This window comes from Salvia miltiorrhiza, chromosome 4 (assembly GCF_028751815.1).
Source record: "Salvia miltiorrhiza cultivar Shanhuang (shh) chromosome 4, IMPLAD_Smil_shh, whole genome shotgun sequence".
Lineage (NCBI taxonomy): Eukaryota > Viridiplantae > Streptophyta > Magnoliopsida > Lamiales > Lamiaceae > Salvia > Salvia miltiorrhiza.
In genome coordinates this window covers 54,599,118-54,615,706 of record NC_080390.1, presented here as the reverse complement: position 1 = coordinate 54,615,706, position 16,589 = coordinate 54,599,118, and the positions used below count along the sequence as shown (strand labels likewise).

Sequence of the window (16,589 nt, the reverse complement as noted above, 5' to 3'; positions counted from 1 at the left end):
CATCATTGTTGAATAATAGTGTTGCTGAGCATATTGTTTCAATATTCTATTTGACAATCAGTTTAATTTACGTTAAATCAGAAACTCGTGAATCTTAGTAAAAATGTTCAACAAACACCTTTTAGCTTAGTAAAAGTCTAGTATTGTTGTTCTCTAGATTAAGAGAAATTCTTAGTCTAGCATAGTAGATTCGAAATGCAAATTAAATAATAGTTTACATTATAAATTATGTAGTTATTTATTTTCCACTGCTTTACTACATTTTTCAATATTGAATTCTTTGTTCAAATAATTAGTCTAGCTTACGAGAGCAACAACTTTCAAATACCATCATATCTTCAAAGATTTGAAATAAAAATTTGCCATATACATTGTTGAAAAAGTATCATCCTAATCATATATATATATATTAACCAGATACCATAATATCACCAAACACTGCCGCCAAAAATATGAACACACAAACCAGTAGTCGAGCTCGAGGAGATGAACATACTAGTCAAGCCTAAAGTTGGAGATGAAGAGATTGCGAAGCTGATCCATGTTGCCTACTTGAGCAGGACTCTTCGTCTTCATCATGTCTGTTACAGTCGTCACTGTCAGGTAGAAGAGATCCTTCACTTCCAGAAAGTGTGAAGCCTAAACCAAATGGAAAAAGGTTGAAACAATCGATTAGCAAACAGAAATTCATCTGTTTGGTCAATTGAAACCAATTATCTCGGAAAAAAAACGAAAATAAGTTGATCATATATGAAATCAAGCCCAAACGCAATTAGATGCACCAAGCGGTATACAATTTCGTAGAGGATCATAATCATAATTTGGAAATCCAGAAAGGAGTTATCGAAACAATGTATTCGGATTGGAGCCTACTCCTCTAAATCAAACACAATAATCATGTCAATATCTTCTTAAATTAGAAAAGAAACAAAGAAACTATAGAGCAACGCAAAACACAAATGCATATGGTTACATGAACATTAATGTTTACTGCATTCATCAACCAGATCTCTGGCACCAGTGGTTTACTGGTTTATCTATTGATGTGTTTTTTTTTTCTTTTTCCCCCAAATTATACGCAAGTATTTGAGAAATAATGTCATCAATTTACACGAATACACGCATATAAGTTAAACCTCACAAATTTTGCAAATTGCAACTGATTGTATGAGTAAACCAATCGAATTTACGAAGACGGAAGAGAAAACGAACCACGAGGAGATCGAAGAGGATTTCCTCGTCAACGTCGACGAAGTGTCTGTCCCAGGCACTGATTTCCTCATCACGCAAACGATTGAGCTTGTGATCGTTGTGTTTTCTGCAGTAATCGATGATTTTGGCCAGAATTTGGCCGGTAACCTGAGAAATAGGAATGGTGGCGTCACCGGCGGCCGGCAGAAGGCGGCGAATTGCTCGGAGCTCCACGATTACCGCTTCCTCCACCGGGAAAATATGGCCGTCCAAACTCATCAACGTAGTCAGTTTCTCCTTCTCCGGTGACGGCAACGTCTCTCTGTTCTCCATCTTTTCTACCCCTCTCACCGTGTAGACAATTAAATTGTCGTCGAATTAAATCGTACCACGTGTAAATTCATGAATTAAATATTCAATTATATTTTCTATTTTATTAAATGGGATTTTATTCCTAAATTAAATAGATATATATAATTAATATTTAATAAAATGAATTAATGGGCTTATGGACACCTAAAGTCCTAAAGCCCATGCATAAAGGCCCAAAGCCCATAAAGCCCACGAAGCCCATCTCTAAAATCTATAAATAGAGGTGTTGGGAGCTCATAAATGACAACGTGAAGGAACGGAAGATCGAAGAGTATAAAGAATTCTCTCTAGTATCGCAAGTTGAAAGAGGCGAAGAATTGGAGAGTTCAAGTATTCTTCCAAGTATTCAAGTATCTTGAAGAATTCTATCTAACGTTCAAGTCTCCTTCAAATCTTCAATCGTTTGAGTATTCAAATCTTCAAGTATCCTTCGAATCTTCAAGTATTTGAGCATTCAAATCTTCAAGTATCCTTCAAAATCTTCAAGTATTCAAGTATCTTCAAATCTTCAAGTATTCTTCAAGTATCTTCAAGTGATCAAACCTTCAAATCTTCAAGTGATCAAGGCGTTCTTACAAATTCCAAGAACGATCTTCCTCAAATCAAATCAACCAAGTCCCAAAGCTTCAAGGCGTTCTTACAAATTTCTAAGGACGTTCTTCTCAAATCAAATCAAGTTCAACGTTCAATCCAAAATCATGACTTAAGTCCTTTGGATCGGCGTCATCAAAACAAGTATTTCAAGAACCTTCGAATTTGTTCAAGAATCAAATGGAAGAGAAGAATCAGAGGATTAACTAGAGATTGCAACTCGCATAAATCTATCTTCAAATCTATCAAATTATCTTTGTAACGCATTTTGTATTTTATCAAATTGAAATACAAAAATTTGTGTTTACAAATTTTGGCACGCCCGGTGGGACATCTCTACCTCTCATCTCTACTCTTCACCAAAAAATCTTGAACTATGTCTACTCAATCAAATGCAGCTGCTCCAGCTTCATCCAAAGCTTCTTCGGCAAACGTTGGTATGATCACGCGAAGCAAATCGAAATCATTGCAAGGAGTGTCCAAGCCGATCTTTCATCTTCCATCTATCCATGAAGAAGATGACAACCTTGAGAGAAGCTTCACATTCCCCACTGAAAATTATCAACTCCATGCAAGTGTCATGATGACAAACACTTCCACCATGGAGGAACAACTCTTGAACTTGACAAAGATGGTTGAATCTCTAACCAAGCACATCCAAGAGCAAGATGCCCAGATTGCAAAGCTCAAAGGAGAAAAAGGAGATTCAAGCCACGCCAACAACAATAGGGAAGGCGAAGAAAGCGAAGAAGATGGAGAGAATAACGATGAAGAAATCTCCAAAGACAAGCCAAAGAGTGATGGAAAAAGGCCTTCAGGAAATGATACTCTCTTCTCGTCTGGTGGCCTCATTCCCATCGACCAACTCAAAGAGTTCATCGAAGCAACAATGAAGAATAACTTCGGTGGAAGCTCCAAATCATCGTTGACTTACTCCAAGCCATATACTCGGCGAATTGACAGTATGAGGATGCCTCTTGGCTATCAACCACCCAAATTCCAACAATTTGATGGCCAAGGAAATCCGAGACAACATGTGGCTCATTTCATTGAAACATGCAACAACGCTGGTACTTATGGAGATCATTTGGTCAAACAGTTTGTTCGCTCATTGAAAGGTAATGCCTTTGATTGGTACACCGACTTAGAATCAAACTCAATTGATAGTTGGGAACAACTGGAGCATGAGTTCCTCAACCGCTTCTATAGCACTAGAAGAACTGTCAGCATGGTGGAGCTCACAAGTTCGCGTCAATTCAAAGAAGAGCCAGTCATTGATTACATCAACCGATGGAGAAACCTTTGTCTCAACTGCAAGGACCGATTGTCTGAATCATCTGCCATCGAAATGTGTATTCAAGGGATGCATTGGGGCTTGCAATACATCTTGCGAGGAATCCAGCCAAGAACATTCGAGGAACTAGCCACAAGAGCTCATGATATGGAGTTGAGCATGATGGCAAGCGGGATCGAAGAACCACCCATCCGAGAACCTCGCAAATTCAAGCCAGAATTCAAGAAAGGAAGCAAACTATCCGATGAAACACCAAAGAGAGAATCCATGGCGATTAAGGCAACTTCGGTGAAATTCTTAAAGAGAGAAGCTGGACAAGAAGGCAACCAGAACACTTCACGAGACAATCAGAACTCTTCCCGAGACGTGGGGCAAAGAAGATCTACCTTGAAAGAAATGCAACAAAAACAATACCCTTTCTTAGACTCTGATGTTTCAGGAATTTTTGATGACCTGCTCAAAGAAAAGCTTATCGAGTTGCCAGAAATGAAGCGACCAAATGAAGCAGGGAGGACAGACGATCCAAGTTACTGCAAATACCATCGTCTGGTTGGGCACCCCATACATGATTGCTTCATCTTCAAAGACAGGGTCATGCGGTTAGCTCGAGAAGGGAAAATATCTCTTGAAGAAGATGATACTGCTGTAAATATGGTCTCCACCGACTTGAATGACATAATAGAAGGTATTGGAGCTCTGTATGATACATCCAATCAAGTAGATGAAGAACCTGAGCTAAATATGGATGAAGACGATGATGCATTGGCAATCACATTCTTCAATGAAGACTTGCAGCTTGGATCTGAACCTCATAACAAGCCATTGTTCGTGAGTTGTTATACACAGGAGCAGAAGGTCAATCGAATTCTCATCGATGGAGGCTCGGCGGTCAATATTTTGCCACTAAGGACTTTGAAGCAATTGGGAATCCAAGTAGATGAGCTGTCAAACAGTCGATTGATGATCCAAGGTTTCAATCATGAAGGGCAAAGAGCTCTTGGAACTATAAGGTTGCGATTGCTGATGCAGGACATGGATTCGACAGCATTGCTTCATGTTATCGATGCCAAGACGTCCTATAATATGCTTCTGGGTCGACCATGGCTTCATGAAAATGGTGTTGTTCCTTCTACATTGCACCAATGCTTCAAGTACTATCAAAATGGTGCCATAAGAAAAGTGGTTGGTGATCAAAAGCCGTTTACGGAAGCAGAATCACATTTTGCTGATGCTAAGTTCTATTTGGAAAGAACCAAAGTCTCAATGGTGAAAGATGATACATCACATGACGAGTTGAGATCTTGCCAGGAGAAAAAGAAAGAAGAATCTTTTCTGAAGATGGAAGGATTCACCATGCCTTTAACGAAGATTGATGCCAAGAAGCCAATTCACCAACCATTTGAAGGGTTTGTCCGACCAAAGCAAAGTAGCATCACAGAGCATGAAGATCTCTCAGACAAAGAACTCTCAAAGCACTTTGGTCCGAAGGCATATAAACTCCTCGTGAATGCTGGATACAATCCTCAAGAAAGCTCTATGTCAAGGTCTCATTTGGAAAAGACTGATAACGCAGGCCAAAACTCCAAAGCAGGTTTGGGATATACAGTGCAAAGGCCCATTCGAATTGCCATCAAGAGAGCCACTGCTAACTATGCTAGCACCAAGCAAATCCTGGAATCTTCAAGCAATCGGAGAACCCAAAGGGTTTCTATTTTCAATAGGATGGGTAGAAGAGAAGCTCAACAAGTATCTGTCTTTAAAAGACTTGGCAAAGGCAAATCATGGAAACGAAACAAGACAAAAGGGAGTGATGAACTGCACATAACAGAGAAATGGAGAAGTTTGATCCCTCCTCGAATGAAAAGATACACCACTTTGCTCATGTCATGTGGGAAAGAAATGAACGCTCAAATGAAGACCACCATCTTCACACGAGATGCCATAGATCAAGAAGATAGAGAAAGTGTGGCTTCCTCTTACTACACTACTAATAGTGCTAGTAATCCAGTTCCTCTTCTTCATACTACTCAAAGTCAAGTGCGTCGTGAAATTGCAAGTCTCGTTAGAAGTGGCGTTATCACAACAAGCGTTGCAGAGAATATAGCCTTCATACGCCAGAGAAATGAAAGCATAATGACGTGTTTTGATTGCAAAGATCATCGCCAAAAAGATGAAGACATTGTCACAGCAAACCATATCACCTCCTGCGAGAAAATGGTCGTTGGAGAAGAGAATTCGCACTTGAGCCCCAAAGAACTGGAAACTCTGGATGAAGAGAGACTAGAAGTCCAGCAAAAATTGGAATACTATCAAGCTCTTCCTTCAAGATCCTTCAACAAAGCAGTGCGAGCGCCCTCTTTTCAAATTGGAGACATGACCCTCGCTGCAAGGAGGCCAATTGTTATCACTCTCAACGGAAAGTTCTTGAAGTACTACTATCCTTGAAGGGTGGTAGAAGTTGAAGCATGTGCATATGTATATAGTTCAAAAAAAAATAGAAAAGCAAAAAAAATAAAAAATAGAAAAGCAGAAAAGCCAAAAAGATGAGTCAGATGAAAAGCCACAAAACAATGAAGAAAAACAACAAAATGGAGCATATGAAGACAGCTCCTTGACGCACGAGCCTAAACTGCATGTTACTCCTGGCCCGCATGAGTATAAACTGTGCACGGCACCCAATCTCAAACACCTGTTGATTCTATGAACTACGTTTTGACTTGATCCCTTTCAAAAGGGTACGTAGGCAGCTTAGATAATTTCTAGGTTCAGTCATGAATTGTGTTTGACTCTTTTCAATTTATATCATCAAAGTTATGATTTAAGTTGATTATGTGAAGCCGAATATGTCTCAAATTGGGAAGAAAATCAAGCCATCAAAAGAAGCACAAGCACTTGGAGAAGATGTCAAAATATCCATCACAAGCCAAATAAGAATCATCAAGAGAGAAATGATAGAAACTGCGGTTTGCACCAATACTAAGCAAATGGGTCTTGATCCTCCAAAGTTCTCTGAGCAGAGATCAAATGTGACTCTGAAGTCTTCAAATTCCTCAGCATTTCCTCATCAATAGGTGCAGCTTTATGTTTGTCAAACTCTCTTTTGAATTCTTGGATTGCACCTCAGACGGAATGAAAGGAGGCACTATCTTGCTTGAGGGACAATGTCATCTTCGTCTTCCACATCTCTATCATAGCAAGCACTTCCTTGATCAAAGCAATTCGGACGATGGCTTCATTCTCCTTGGCTTAAGCATCAAGAAGAAAATACTCAATCTTCTCGAGCCGTTGTGCAGAATTCTCCCAACTTCGTGAGATGCCAAACATAACAACAACCTCACTCAAACCAGATTCAAACAATCCCAAGCCTGAGCGCACCCAAGACCTGTCAAAGAATTGAGTCATGTGGCATTGAGGTCGGCTATGCATAGACAACTTCACTTCTCTCCAAGCTAAAGTTGAATTCGTTCGTGGAGTTGAAACACATGTTCGCCAAACATAATAGAACACCATTGAGTCATCTAGCCTGCTCGAATGCGCGCAAAGAGAAAATGTAACCAGCAATCTTCAAAGGTTGGACTCACAATGGCCCAGATCCGAGCGCACCCGAAATCTGATTAAAAGCCAATTGAGCCACCTGAAGTGCAAAGTAAACATCACTCAAATAAAGTCTTAGATAGGCTGCTGTCAGATTTTTGGATGAACTCTCTGAGGATGGTCTTTAGTCGGGCTGATGGAGATGTCAAGACTGAAAGAAAGAAGACAATAGATTTCGAACTTTGCAAATACTCAAAGCATCTCGTTTGGGGCAAAATATGCCATGAAGTTGGTTAATGAGACCACGCCCATCTTGAATATAGCGATGGAATAAAGCATCAGTCTTTTGAAGATCACCATCATTAAGTTCTTGCGGCCACTAACTGCAAGAAAAAGAAGAACATAATTTAGATTTAGAAATTTATTTGCATCAAAATAAAATGTGAATTCAAGAAATTGAATGACAAAATAAGACATGGCCAAAAAAAAAAAAAAAAAAAAAACTCCACGAACGAATTTTATCAAAAAAAAAATAGAGAGAAAAAAAACGAAGAAGAAGTTAGCATTGGATCATGATTTTCAAAGTTGGTCAATTTTGCAGCTGGTTCGTGGGTTTAAGAGAGGATTAAGAATATCATGGGTCTGATTGTTTTGGGCCTTCATTAATTGGAAATGGGCTGAGATGGGAAAGAATCCAATTATCTCCCTAGAAATGGATCTAATACCCAATCTCTCAATGCTCGTCTCCTCCCTCTCGGTGGACATACAGAAAGCATAGATGTAAATACCGCTGTCGCCGCCGGACCTCCTCGAAGCTACAAACGCAATGCAAATGCCGCCGTTGGAGGTCCACAGAGTCTGCCTGCCGCCACTCAGAACCACCGCACAGAAGCTCCGCCACCGCCTCTCCGAGATCTTCTTCCCTGACGATCCGCTCCACAAGTTCAAGGACCAGACGTGGCTTCGCAGGCTCGTTTTGGGGCTGCAGTTTTTCTTCCCAATTTTCCAGTGGGCCCCCAATTATAGCTTCAAGCTCTTCAAGTCCGACGTCGTTTCGGGTGTCACCATTGCAAGCCTTGCCATTCCGCAGGGAATAAGTTATGCAAAACTAGCAAATCTGCTTCTCTCAGTTTTTTTTTTCTGAAGTTGCCGCCGCCATGGATATCCGGCGAGTTCAACCTCAACTTCTACCATGCTTCCGTCTCCTGGCATGAGCAGCAGCGATCTCCACTCCCGCCACCAAGGCTCACTGTCGGTGCTGGAGCATTCATGACGCCGCACCGTCGACTCGAGCTAGGCGGACCGCCGCCGAGGAGAGGATCTCATCTGTCAAAAACCAAGCCGATGCCTAAAGCTGTCACAGGGAAGCTGAAAACGGCCGTCAAGGATAAGCCTGCTACCTTCAGATGCTGCTACCTTCAAAGATAAAACCGAGGCAAATTCAAATGCACAGCTAGAAGCAGAGGAATACCCCAAATGGCTGGGTATTGCTCTCAGAGAATGCATAAGGAAGATACAGAGCTTGAAGGAAGAACAAAAAATAAAATCGCAGAAATTTGCAAAACTGAAATTAAGCTCAGAGTTTGGCACGATGAAGAAATACTTAGCTGAATTGCAAAGTATTCTTAAAGCATTAAAGAAAATCATTTGTTCAAAGCTATTGATTATGATGCCATAAATACTCCAGAAAGGTCTAAGATCCTAAATCCTAAGATCCCAAATCCAGCTGACAAACAAGAAGTCACCAAAGGCATGCATCTTCAGATAATGAACAAATATGAGCATGATAGTATTGATTAACAGCAGCTATCCTATTTGACACCATCAAAGTTCAAGTAAGGGTAACAAAAATCATGTCCTATTAAAGGAAACATGCGACTCAAATGGGCAAGGAAAAGATAAAATGTAGGCATACCAAGCAGTTAAAAGAAACACACCATACACAATTCAAAGGCTTAAAATAATAAAAGAGGTGGTGTAAGGAAGCTTACTTCATGGAAGCACAAGCTCTTTGTTGCCGATGTTGCCTCCTCGCGTCCTGAAGCCTGCTGTTTGGCCACCAGCCGGAGATTCTCGGCGAGCTCCGCGCAGGCGAGGCCTAGAAGGAAGCCCTCGTCGTTCGAGACAATTTTACGAACACCTTCCAGGCATATCGACTCGCCTCGCAACTGGGCTCGCCTTCAGCGTTCAAGTCGCGGCTTTCAGCCCAAAAGTCGACGAGATCTCGCTCCTCACCAGCAATATCTCAACTTCTTCCCGGAAGAGGCTAGAAAGATGAATGAAATGAAGTAATGGTTGGTAGTGCCTAGCTCAAGAAAGACGCTACTAAGAACTATGAAAAAGAGAAAATATGGCTGCAATGTTTAGAATTTGTGAATGAAAAAGACTGCAGAATGGCCCCTCTATTTATAACCGAAAACTCACACCCTAAATCCTAGCTGCCAGTGTGTACGAAGAAAAGGTGGAGTTCCAGCTGTTCTTTGCAATTTTCAACAGGCTGCAAAGGCTCTCAAGCAAATGCTATGCACATGCCTCCTCTCACTACAGCTGTCGCAGACTTAAAAAAAAAAAAAAAAAAAAAAAAAAAACTCTCCTAAAAGAGGTAAGGTTGTTGCAAAAAAGGAAAAGGATGGCATGAGAAAACAAATTTGCTGCAGTCGATTTTGATCTCGGGAAGTGAACAAGAAGCATTTAATGCTCTTGAAGGTACTGCAAAAAAAAAAAAAAAAAAAAGAAAGAGGTGCTCCACAAGTTAACGTTAAAAAAAAAAATAAATAAATCAAATTCAAGCAAAGAACTCCTAAATACGAGTATAAACTATTTATAAATCCAAAGAAATTCAAAAACTCCTAAATACGAGTATAAACTATTTACAAAATTCAAGAAATTCAAGAACTCCTAAATACGAGTATAAACTATTTATAAATCCAAAGAAATTCAAGAACTCCTAAATACGAGTATAAACTATTTACAAAATTCAAGAAATTCAAGAACTCCTAAATACGAGTATAAACTATTTATAAATCCAAAGAAATTGAAGAACTCCTAAATACGAGTATAAACTATTTATAAATTCAAAGAAATTGAAGAACTCCTAAATACGAGTATAAACTATTTATAAATTCAAAGAAATTGAAGAACTCCTAAATATGAGTATAAACTATTTACAAATCCAAAGAAATTCAAGAACTCCTAAATACGAGTATAAACTATTTATAAATCCAAAGAAATTCAAGAACTCCTAAATATGAGTATAAACTATTTACAAATCCAAAGAAATTCAAGAACTCCTAAATATGAGTATAAACTATTTACAAATTCAAAGAAATTCAAGAACTCCTAAATACGAGTATAAACTATTTATAAATCCAAAGAAATTCAAGAACTCCTAAATACGAGTATAAACTATTTATAAATCCAAAGAAATTCAAGAACTCCTAAATACGAGTATAAACTATTTATAAATCCAAAGAAATTCAAGAACTCCTAAATACGAGTATAAACTATTTACAAAAATTCAAAGAAATTCAAGAACTCCTAAATACGAGTATAAACTATTTACAAAAATTCAAAGAAATTCAAGAACTCCTAAATACGAGTATAAACTATTTATAAATTCAAAAAAAAAAAAAAAAAAATTCAAGAACTCCTAAATACGAGTATAAACTATTTAAAATTCCAAAATCAAATGAAGAACTCCTAAATATGAGTATAAACTATTTACAAAATTCAAAATCAAGAACTCCTAAATACGAGTATAAACTATTTACAAATTCAAGTTCAAAATGAAGAAATCCTAAATACGAGTATAAACTATTTAAAATTTCAAAATCAAATAAAGAACTCCTAAATACGAGTATAAACTATTTATAAATTCAAAGAAAATGAAGAACTCCTAAATACGAGTATAAACTATTTACAAAATTCAAATCAAGAACTCCTCGATAAGAGTTTAAACTATCAAAATAAATTTCGAGACTCGTCTATTAACAAAAACATTTCGTCCATAAACAAGTCTCGATGGGGCAATTTGTAGACAATTAAATTGTCGTCGAATTAAATCGTACCACGTGTAAATTCATGAATTAAATATTCAATTATATTTTCTATTTTATTAAATGGGATTTTATTCCTAAATTAAATAGATATATATAATTAATATTTAATAAAATGAATTAATGGGCTTATGGACACCTAAAGTCCTAAAGCCCATGCATAAAGGCCCAAAGCCCATAAAGCCCACGAAGCCCATCTCTAAAATCTATAAATAGAGGTGTTGGGAGCTCATAAATGACAACGTGAAGGAACGGAAGATCGAAGAGTATAAAGAATTCTCTCTAGTATCGCAAGTTGAAAGAGGCGAAGAATTGGAGAGTTCAAGTATTCTTCCAAGTATTCAAGTATCTTGAAGAATTCTATCTAACGTTCAAGTCTCCTTCAAATCTTCAATCGTTTGAGTATTCAAATCTTCAAGTATCCTTCGAATCTTCAAGTATTTGAGCATTCAAATCTTCAAGTATCCTTCAAAATCTTCAAGTATTCAAGTATCTTCAAATCTTCAAGTATTCTTCAAGTATCTTCAAGTGATCAAACCTTCAAATCTTCAAGTGATCAAGGCGTTCTTACAAATTCCAAGAACGATCTTCCTCAAATCAAATCAACCAAGTCCCAAAGCTTCAAGGCGTTCTTACAAATTTCTAAGGACGTTCTTCTCAAATCAAATCAAGTTCAACGTTCAATCCAAAATCATGACTTAAGTCCTTTGGATCGGCGTCATCAAAACAAGTATTTCAAGAACCTTCGAATTTGTTCAAGAATCAAATGGAAGAGAAGAATCAGAGGATTAACTAGAGATTGCAACTCGCATAAATCTATCTTCAAATCTATCAAATTATCTTTGTAACGCATTTTGTATTTTATCAAATTGAAATACAAAAATTTGTGTTTACACACCGTAATAAGGCAAAGGCAAAGCTAAGGCGGCTGGTGTGTTGGTATGTGGGGAATGGATCCCCTGCTGTGCACAGTGCACAAAAACAAGAAGAAAATAAATACATAACTTAAAAAAATACAAAAAAGAAAAATACTAAATCACCCATTTACCTTGTTTTTGTGCACAGCACCATGCTGTGCACAGCAGGGGATCCATTCCCTGGTATGTGGCGCAAGAGATTATATAGTTGGCTGGGAATGGGATGTTAATTTAAATTATCACAAATTTTATTTTTATAAAAAATTATTAAAATTAGGGTTGTAAACGAGTCGAATCGAAACGAATACTAGCAGCCTCGAGCTCGATTAGTTTAAGTATTCGAACTCGATTTGAACATTTATCTTGTTGATTGAACTCGGCTCATCACCTACCTACTGAACTCGAGCTCGACCCGTGTGATGCTGGATAATGTCGAAATTCGAGCTTGAGCTCTGTTCGTATATATGATGTTTGAGTTCGAACTCGTTAAAAATTTAGGGAAAAAATCTTAATTAATATGTTACTCGGGTTTGACTTGTATAAGACTCGTGCACTAACTAGATTTGAAGGTCTGGTCGAAGGTTCATGAATAGGCTCGCAAACATCTTTGGGAACTCTAAGCCGAGTGCTGTTAGGCTCGAGTTCGGCTCGATAAAATTATTAAGTTTAAAATCAAGTTGAATCTCAACTCATCTACTATCAAGTTATGAACAAATTCTTTTAAAAATAAATCTCGAATAATTTGCGAATAAATATTAATCGTGAAAAAAAAAAAAAAGCAACCAATAGACACGGCGAGGAAATATTATTAAGGACCAAGATATCGATATCGATAATGTGAACAATATGAAGCAGTAGTTTAAACAGACAACAATTATACTAGGACACGCACGATGGAAAATATCTAAAATAGGTAGCCAACATATATATCCAGTAGCATTAATGGATGATATACGAATCACTGCTTGCTTTTGGAATACATCGACTCCACCTTGCCATCGTTCCCACCAAGCAGCATGTACTTGTCCTTCCTCGTCAGCTGCGTGCACTCGAACCCCAGCGCATCCGCCAAGATCCTCTGCACGTGATTCGCCACCTCGATCGACGACTTCCCGCCGGCCCTGCACGTCATCTCCTCCGGCAGCCGCTCCAGAAAGCTCACCTCGTAGGTCGGCCTCGGGTTCATGAAGTAGAAGTAGGCGTCCCAGAACTTGACGCCGCGCACCGTCGTGCCGTGGAACATGCCCTGCTTCAGGTTCACCGCCACCGGCACCACGCGGTCGCTCAGCTCCGCGAACAGCGCGCTGAACCGGAGCAGGTACGGCTCGCGGCACGTCGTCCCCTCCGGGCACACCACCAGGTCCCCCTTCTGCAGCAGCGCCTTGATCATCGCCGCGTCCGCCTCCCGGTCGCGCGTCAGGGCCACCGCGGGGATCGGGGACAGCAGCCTCGAGAGCTTGCTCACGCTGTAGGTCACGCAGGAGACCTTGCGCCCCAGCGCGATGGCGATCACGATGGGGTCGAGGGCGGTGCGGTGGTTGCACACGTAGAGGTTGCCCACGGACCCCCGCGGCGGCGGGTTGCCCTTGATCACCAGGTTGATTCCGAGCATGGGATATGTGTAGCGCACGATGCGCTCCGGCAGTGGGAGGTTGAAGTAGACGCGGATCAGGGAGAGGATGAATCCGAACGGCAGCCAAATGTAGGTGACCAGCGCATTCAGGGGCGTCGGCCGCTGGACTAGGCGGCCGTCGTGGAAGATCAGCCGGCTTTTCAGCCGATCAACCGGCAACGGCTTCGCCGTTTTACTCTCGTGCACCATGTACCCTTCCTGTTCACCATAACATCAATTGTTAGCGTGCGTTCTCTTTGGTTGCATCATCATAAAAAATATGATGATCGGAAATAATTATCATATTTTAGTGGTCCCACCAAAAAATTACTATCTAACAAGTAGAAAATAATTTCTATATATTTTCTAGGATCTCTAATCTTTAGAGTCGTGTAAAAGCAATTATAAAGTTAACCTTATCCAAGTTTAATTAATAGGTGCAAAAGAGTGTATAAAATAGTCCATATGCAGCTTGCAGTTGAGAAAATATTGTGATAATTACTACTCACATTAAATTAGCCAGCTTCAAGTAATAAAGCCTCGAAATAAAGTCGAACACATGCCTTGGCTTAAATGCTATGGCCCCCATTTTACATTTAGGTCTCAAAGTCCAACTACATATTACTACTACTACACCCTCAACCACTTCATTTATTAGGCCACTCCCATCTAATTATGTAATTATTCTAGATTCCATTTTAGACAAATTACATGTATAAAAGTACTAGGATTTTTTCTTATGGATAAACAAAACTTTATGAAATACACATAAATACAAAGTACTAAGACATGTGCTAAGGAGATCAGCTGAGAAACCTTCCCAAAGAACTAAAGAAAAAAGAACCTCAGCCTCTTTAAAACCTTACGAGTTAAACCCCTATTAATGTAGGAAAAACCTAAGGAAGACGAATAAAATTTTTTATACAAGATGCGTGATATATATACCGGGATATGTAATTAATAGAGGGATCCACCTGCTCATGTATTATCACTAGCATAGTATATGAGAACTCGTGATAAAATTTAATGCTCGCTGAAAACCAAAAAGATGCAAGAAAGCAAAAGTCATCATGAATTTCAAACATCGGAAAGTTGACGCTATAGAAAAGAGTTTTCCACGGATCAAGAAATTAATCCTGTGTATGGCCCAAATCAAGAAATATTCATTTTAATATCTAAAAATTATTGCAAACCCAAGTGAGCGTTCGTCTACATATATATAACTCAAAATAATAGTTTTCTCGTAATTTACCAAAATCGACCAAATCTACTCAAATATTATACATAACCTTGTTCGGTTCTAATTAATATACTCCACCCAAAACATTTAATTAGCGAAGCAGAGACTTTTTTACCCCACCCAAAACTGTAGCCACATACGGATCAAGGTTGTTCACCAACATTAATTCTTTATAAGGCTAGTCAACAGTCACAAGACTACATATATAGTAATATTTTACAAAGCCATATACAAATCGTTGTATTAAGCTATGAAATTAATCCTTAGCAAAATATTACTCCCTCCTCCGTTCACAAAAAAATTGTCACAATGTGAATGACACGGGTTTTAATAAATTATAAGTGGAGTTGTAGACCTTACTATTATAAATTTAACTGACAAATTTTTCGTGGAAGGATCGAAAATAAAATTATGGCGATTTTTTTATGGATGAAAGGAGTATCAATTAAATTCATCGGTGATTTTTTTGGTGCTTTGTTGCCTATCTACTGATTAAGATCTTAGCTATACTGTATTTTTTTTATATAGATCATGCCAAAATAATTCCATGTTCAAGTCAGTGACTAAGGTAGTCACATAGAAATCAACCAACAACCGCAAAATCTCAGTTAATGATTTTGAGAGCTACAAGTACAAAGTCAGTCTAAACAACAAGAAAAAAAGCATGAAGAACACATTCAAGTCATCAAGTGCTTACTCAAAATTAATTCGAGCTAAAAAACAGAGGAAGAATGATAACTAACCTTGCAAATGGACATGAAATCGTGGTCAGACTCCCGATCTCCAATTCCAATATCTGGCTTCTCCTCTCCGAATTCCCTCAGCACGCCCAATTTCTTCAATTTCCCGACCAAAACCCCCGGTTTCTTCACGAACCCCGTGGCCTTCCTCGTCTTCGGATCGACCTCAATCTCCGTCCCGATCACCTTATCTCCGCCCAAATAGTCCTTCACGAACGGCTCCACCATGATCGTCGGGTTCGCCGTGATTATCACTTTCCTCTGGCACTTCTCGAACACGGCGTAGCTCTCCGCCCTCACGTCGGTCGCGTAGAACCTAGGCAGCACGGCCCGCGCGGCCAGCTCGATGTCGCGCACCTTGATTCCGGAGAAGGAGATGTAGATCAGCATCTGGATGGCGAGGGCTTCGGAGACGAAGACGTAGGCGATGGCGATGAGCGGGAAGGCGAGGAGGAGGATCAGCCCGCGGAGGAGGCTGCCGGCCTCGATCGCCACGAGCATGAAGTAAGGGAAGGAGGAGCGGGAGATCAGGAGCGTTCCGTCGAGGTCCGCCGCGATCGAGTGGCGGTTCGCGACCGAGAGGTCGCATTTCTCGATCGACGGGAAGCGCGCCGCGGCGGCGGCGGTTTTAGCCATTCTCTCTCTCTCTAAATCTCTGTGTGAGAGTGTGTGTTGTGTGTGTGTGGAGAGGTTCTATGTATGCATGTATATTAATGAGCGACTCTGTGTAGGTGTGATTTGCTGGGGAGGGAAGTTGCGTTTTAAATGTGGACGGGGCTATGAAATGACATATATACCCCTTTTCGGTGGCTTTTTTATCTTTATTTTATTTTTATTTTTCGTGGTATTACTAGTTTTTATACTAGAATTTTACAAATTGTGATTATGTATCAAGTATCATATATTAATACACATTAACCCAATCATATTTCTCCAACCTAAAAGAAAAACAACGAGAAGTAATAATAATAAGATCCATTACAACCATAGAGAAATTACAAGCATGCACCGGAAATTATATTCGTATTTTATCTCATAGATAT

The 16,589-nt window shown here is 39.4% G+C and overlaps 2 protein-coding genes across 2 annotated transcripts; both read right to left on the bottom strand.

Annotated features, from left to right (window-relative positions):
- Positions 1-318: 318 nt before the first annotated feature.
- Positions 319-11,968, bottom strand: LOC131020735 (SKP1-like protein 12). The gene is made up of 3 exons (XM_057949746.1): positions 11,939-11,968; positions 1,213-1,545; positions 319-639 (listed from the first exon to the last, which is right to left on the bottom strand). The coding sequence occupies exons 2-3, from the start codon at positions 1,522-1,524 to the stop codon at positions 496-498; spliced, it is 456 nt and encodes a 151-aa protein (XP_057805729.1). The 5' UTR covers positions 1,525-1,545; positions 11,939-11,968; the 3' UTR covers positions 319-495.
- A 772-nt stretch (positions 11,969-12,740) lies between these two features.
- On the bottom strand, positions 12,741-16,309 carry LOC131020665 (probable glycerol-3-phosphate acyltransferase 8). The gene is made up of 2 exons (XM_057949636.1): positions 15,550-16,309; positions 12,741-13,785 (listed from the first exon to the last, which is right to left on the bottom strand). Exons 1-2 carry the CDS (start codon positions 16,180-16,182, stop codon positions 12,913-12,915), a joined length of 1,506 nt encoding a protein of 501 aa, XP_057805619.1. The 5' UTR covers positions 16,183-16,309; the 3' UTR covers positions 12,741-12,912.
- Between the last annotated feature and the right edge of the window lie 280 nt (positions 16,310-16,589).

Bases quoted from the DNA above. Each gene is read 5' to 3' on its own strand.
- LOC131020735 (XM_057949746.1), bottom strand. From the start codon at position 1,524: ATGGAGAACAGAGAGACGTTGCCGTCACCGGAGAAGGAGAAACTGACT. The intron at 640-1,212 runs GTTCGTTTTCTC...CATTTGGTTTAG, and splicing joins TCCTCTTCGATCTCCTCGTG to GCTTCACACTTTCTGGAAGT.
- LOC131020665 (XM_057949636.1), bottom strand. From the start codon at position 16,182: ATGGCTAAAACCGCCGCCGCCGCGGCGCGCTTCCCGTCGATCGAGAAA. The intron at 13,786-15,549 runs GTTAGTTATCAT...TATGGTGAACAG, and splicing joins ATTTCATGTCCATTTGCAAG to GAAGGGTACATGGTGCACGA.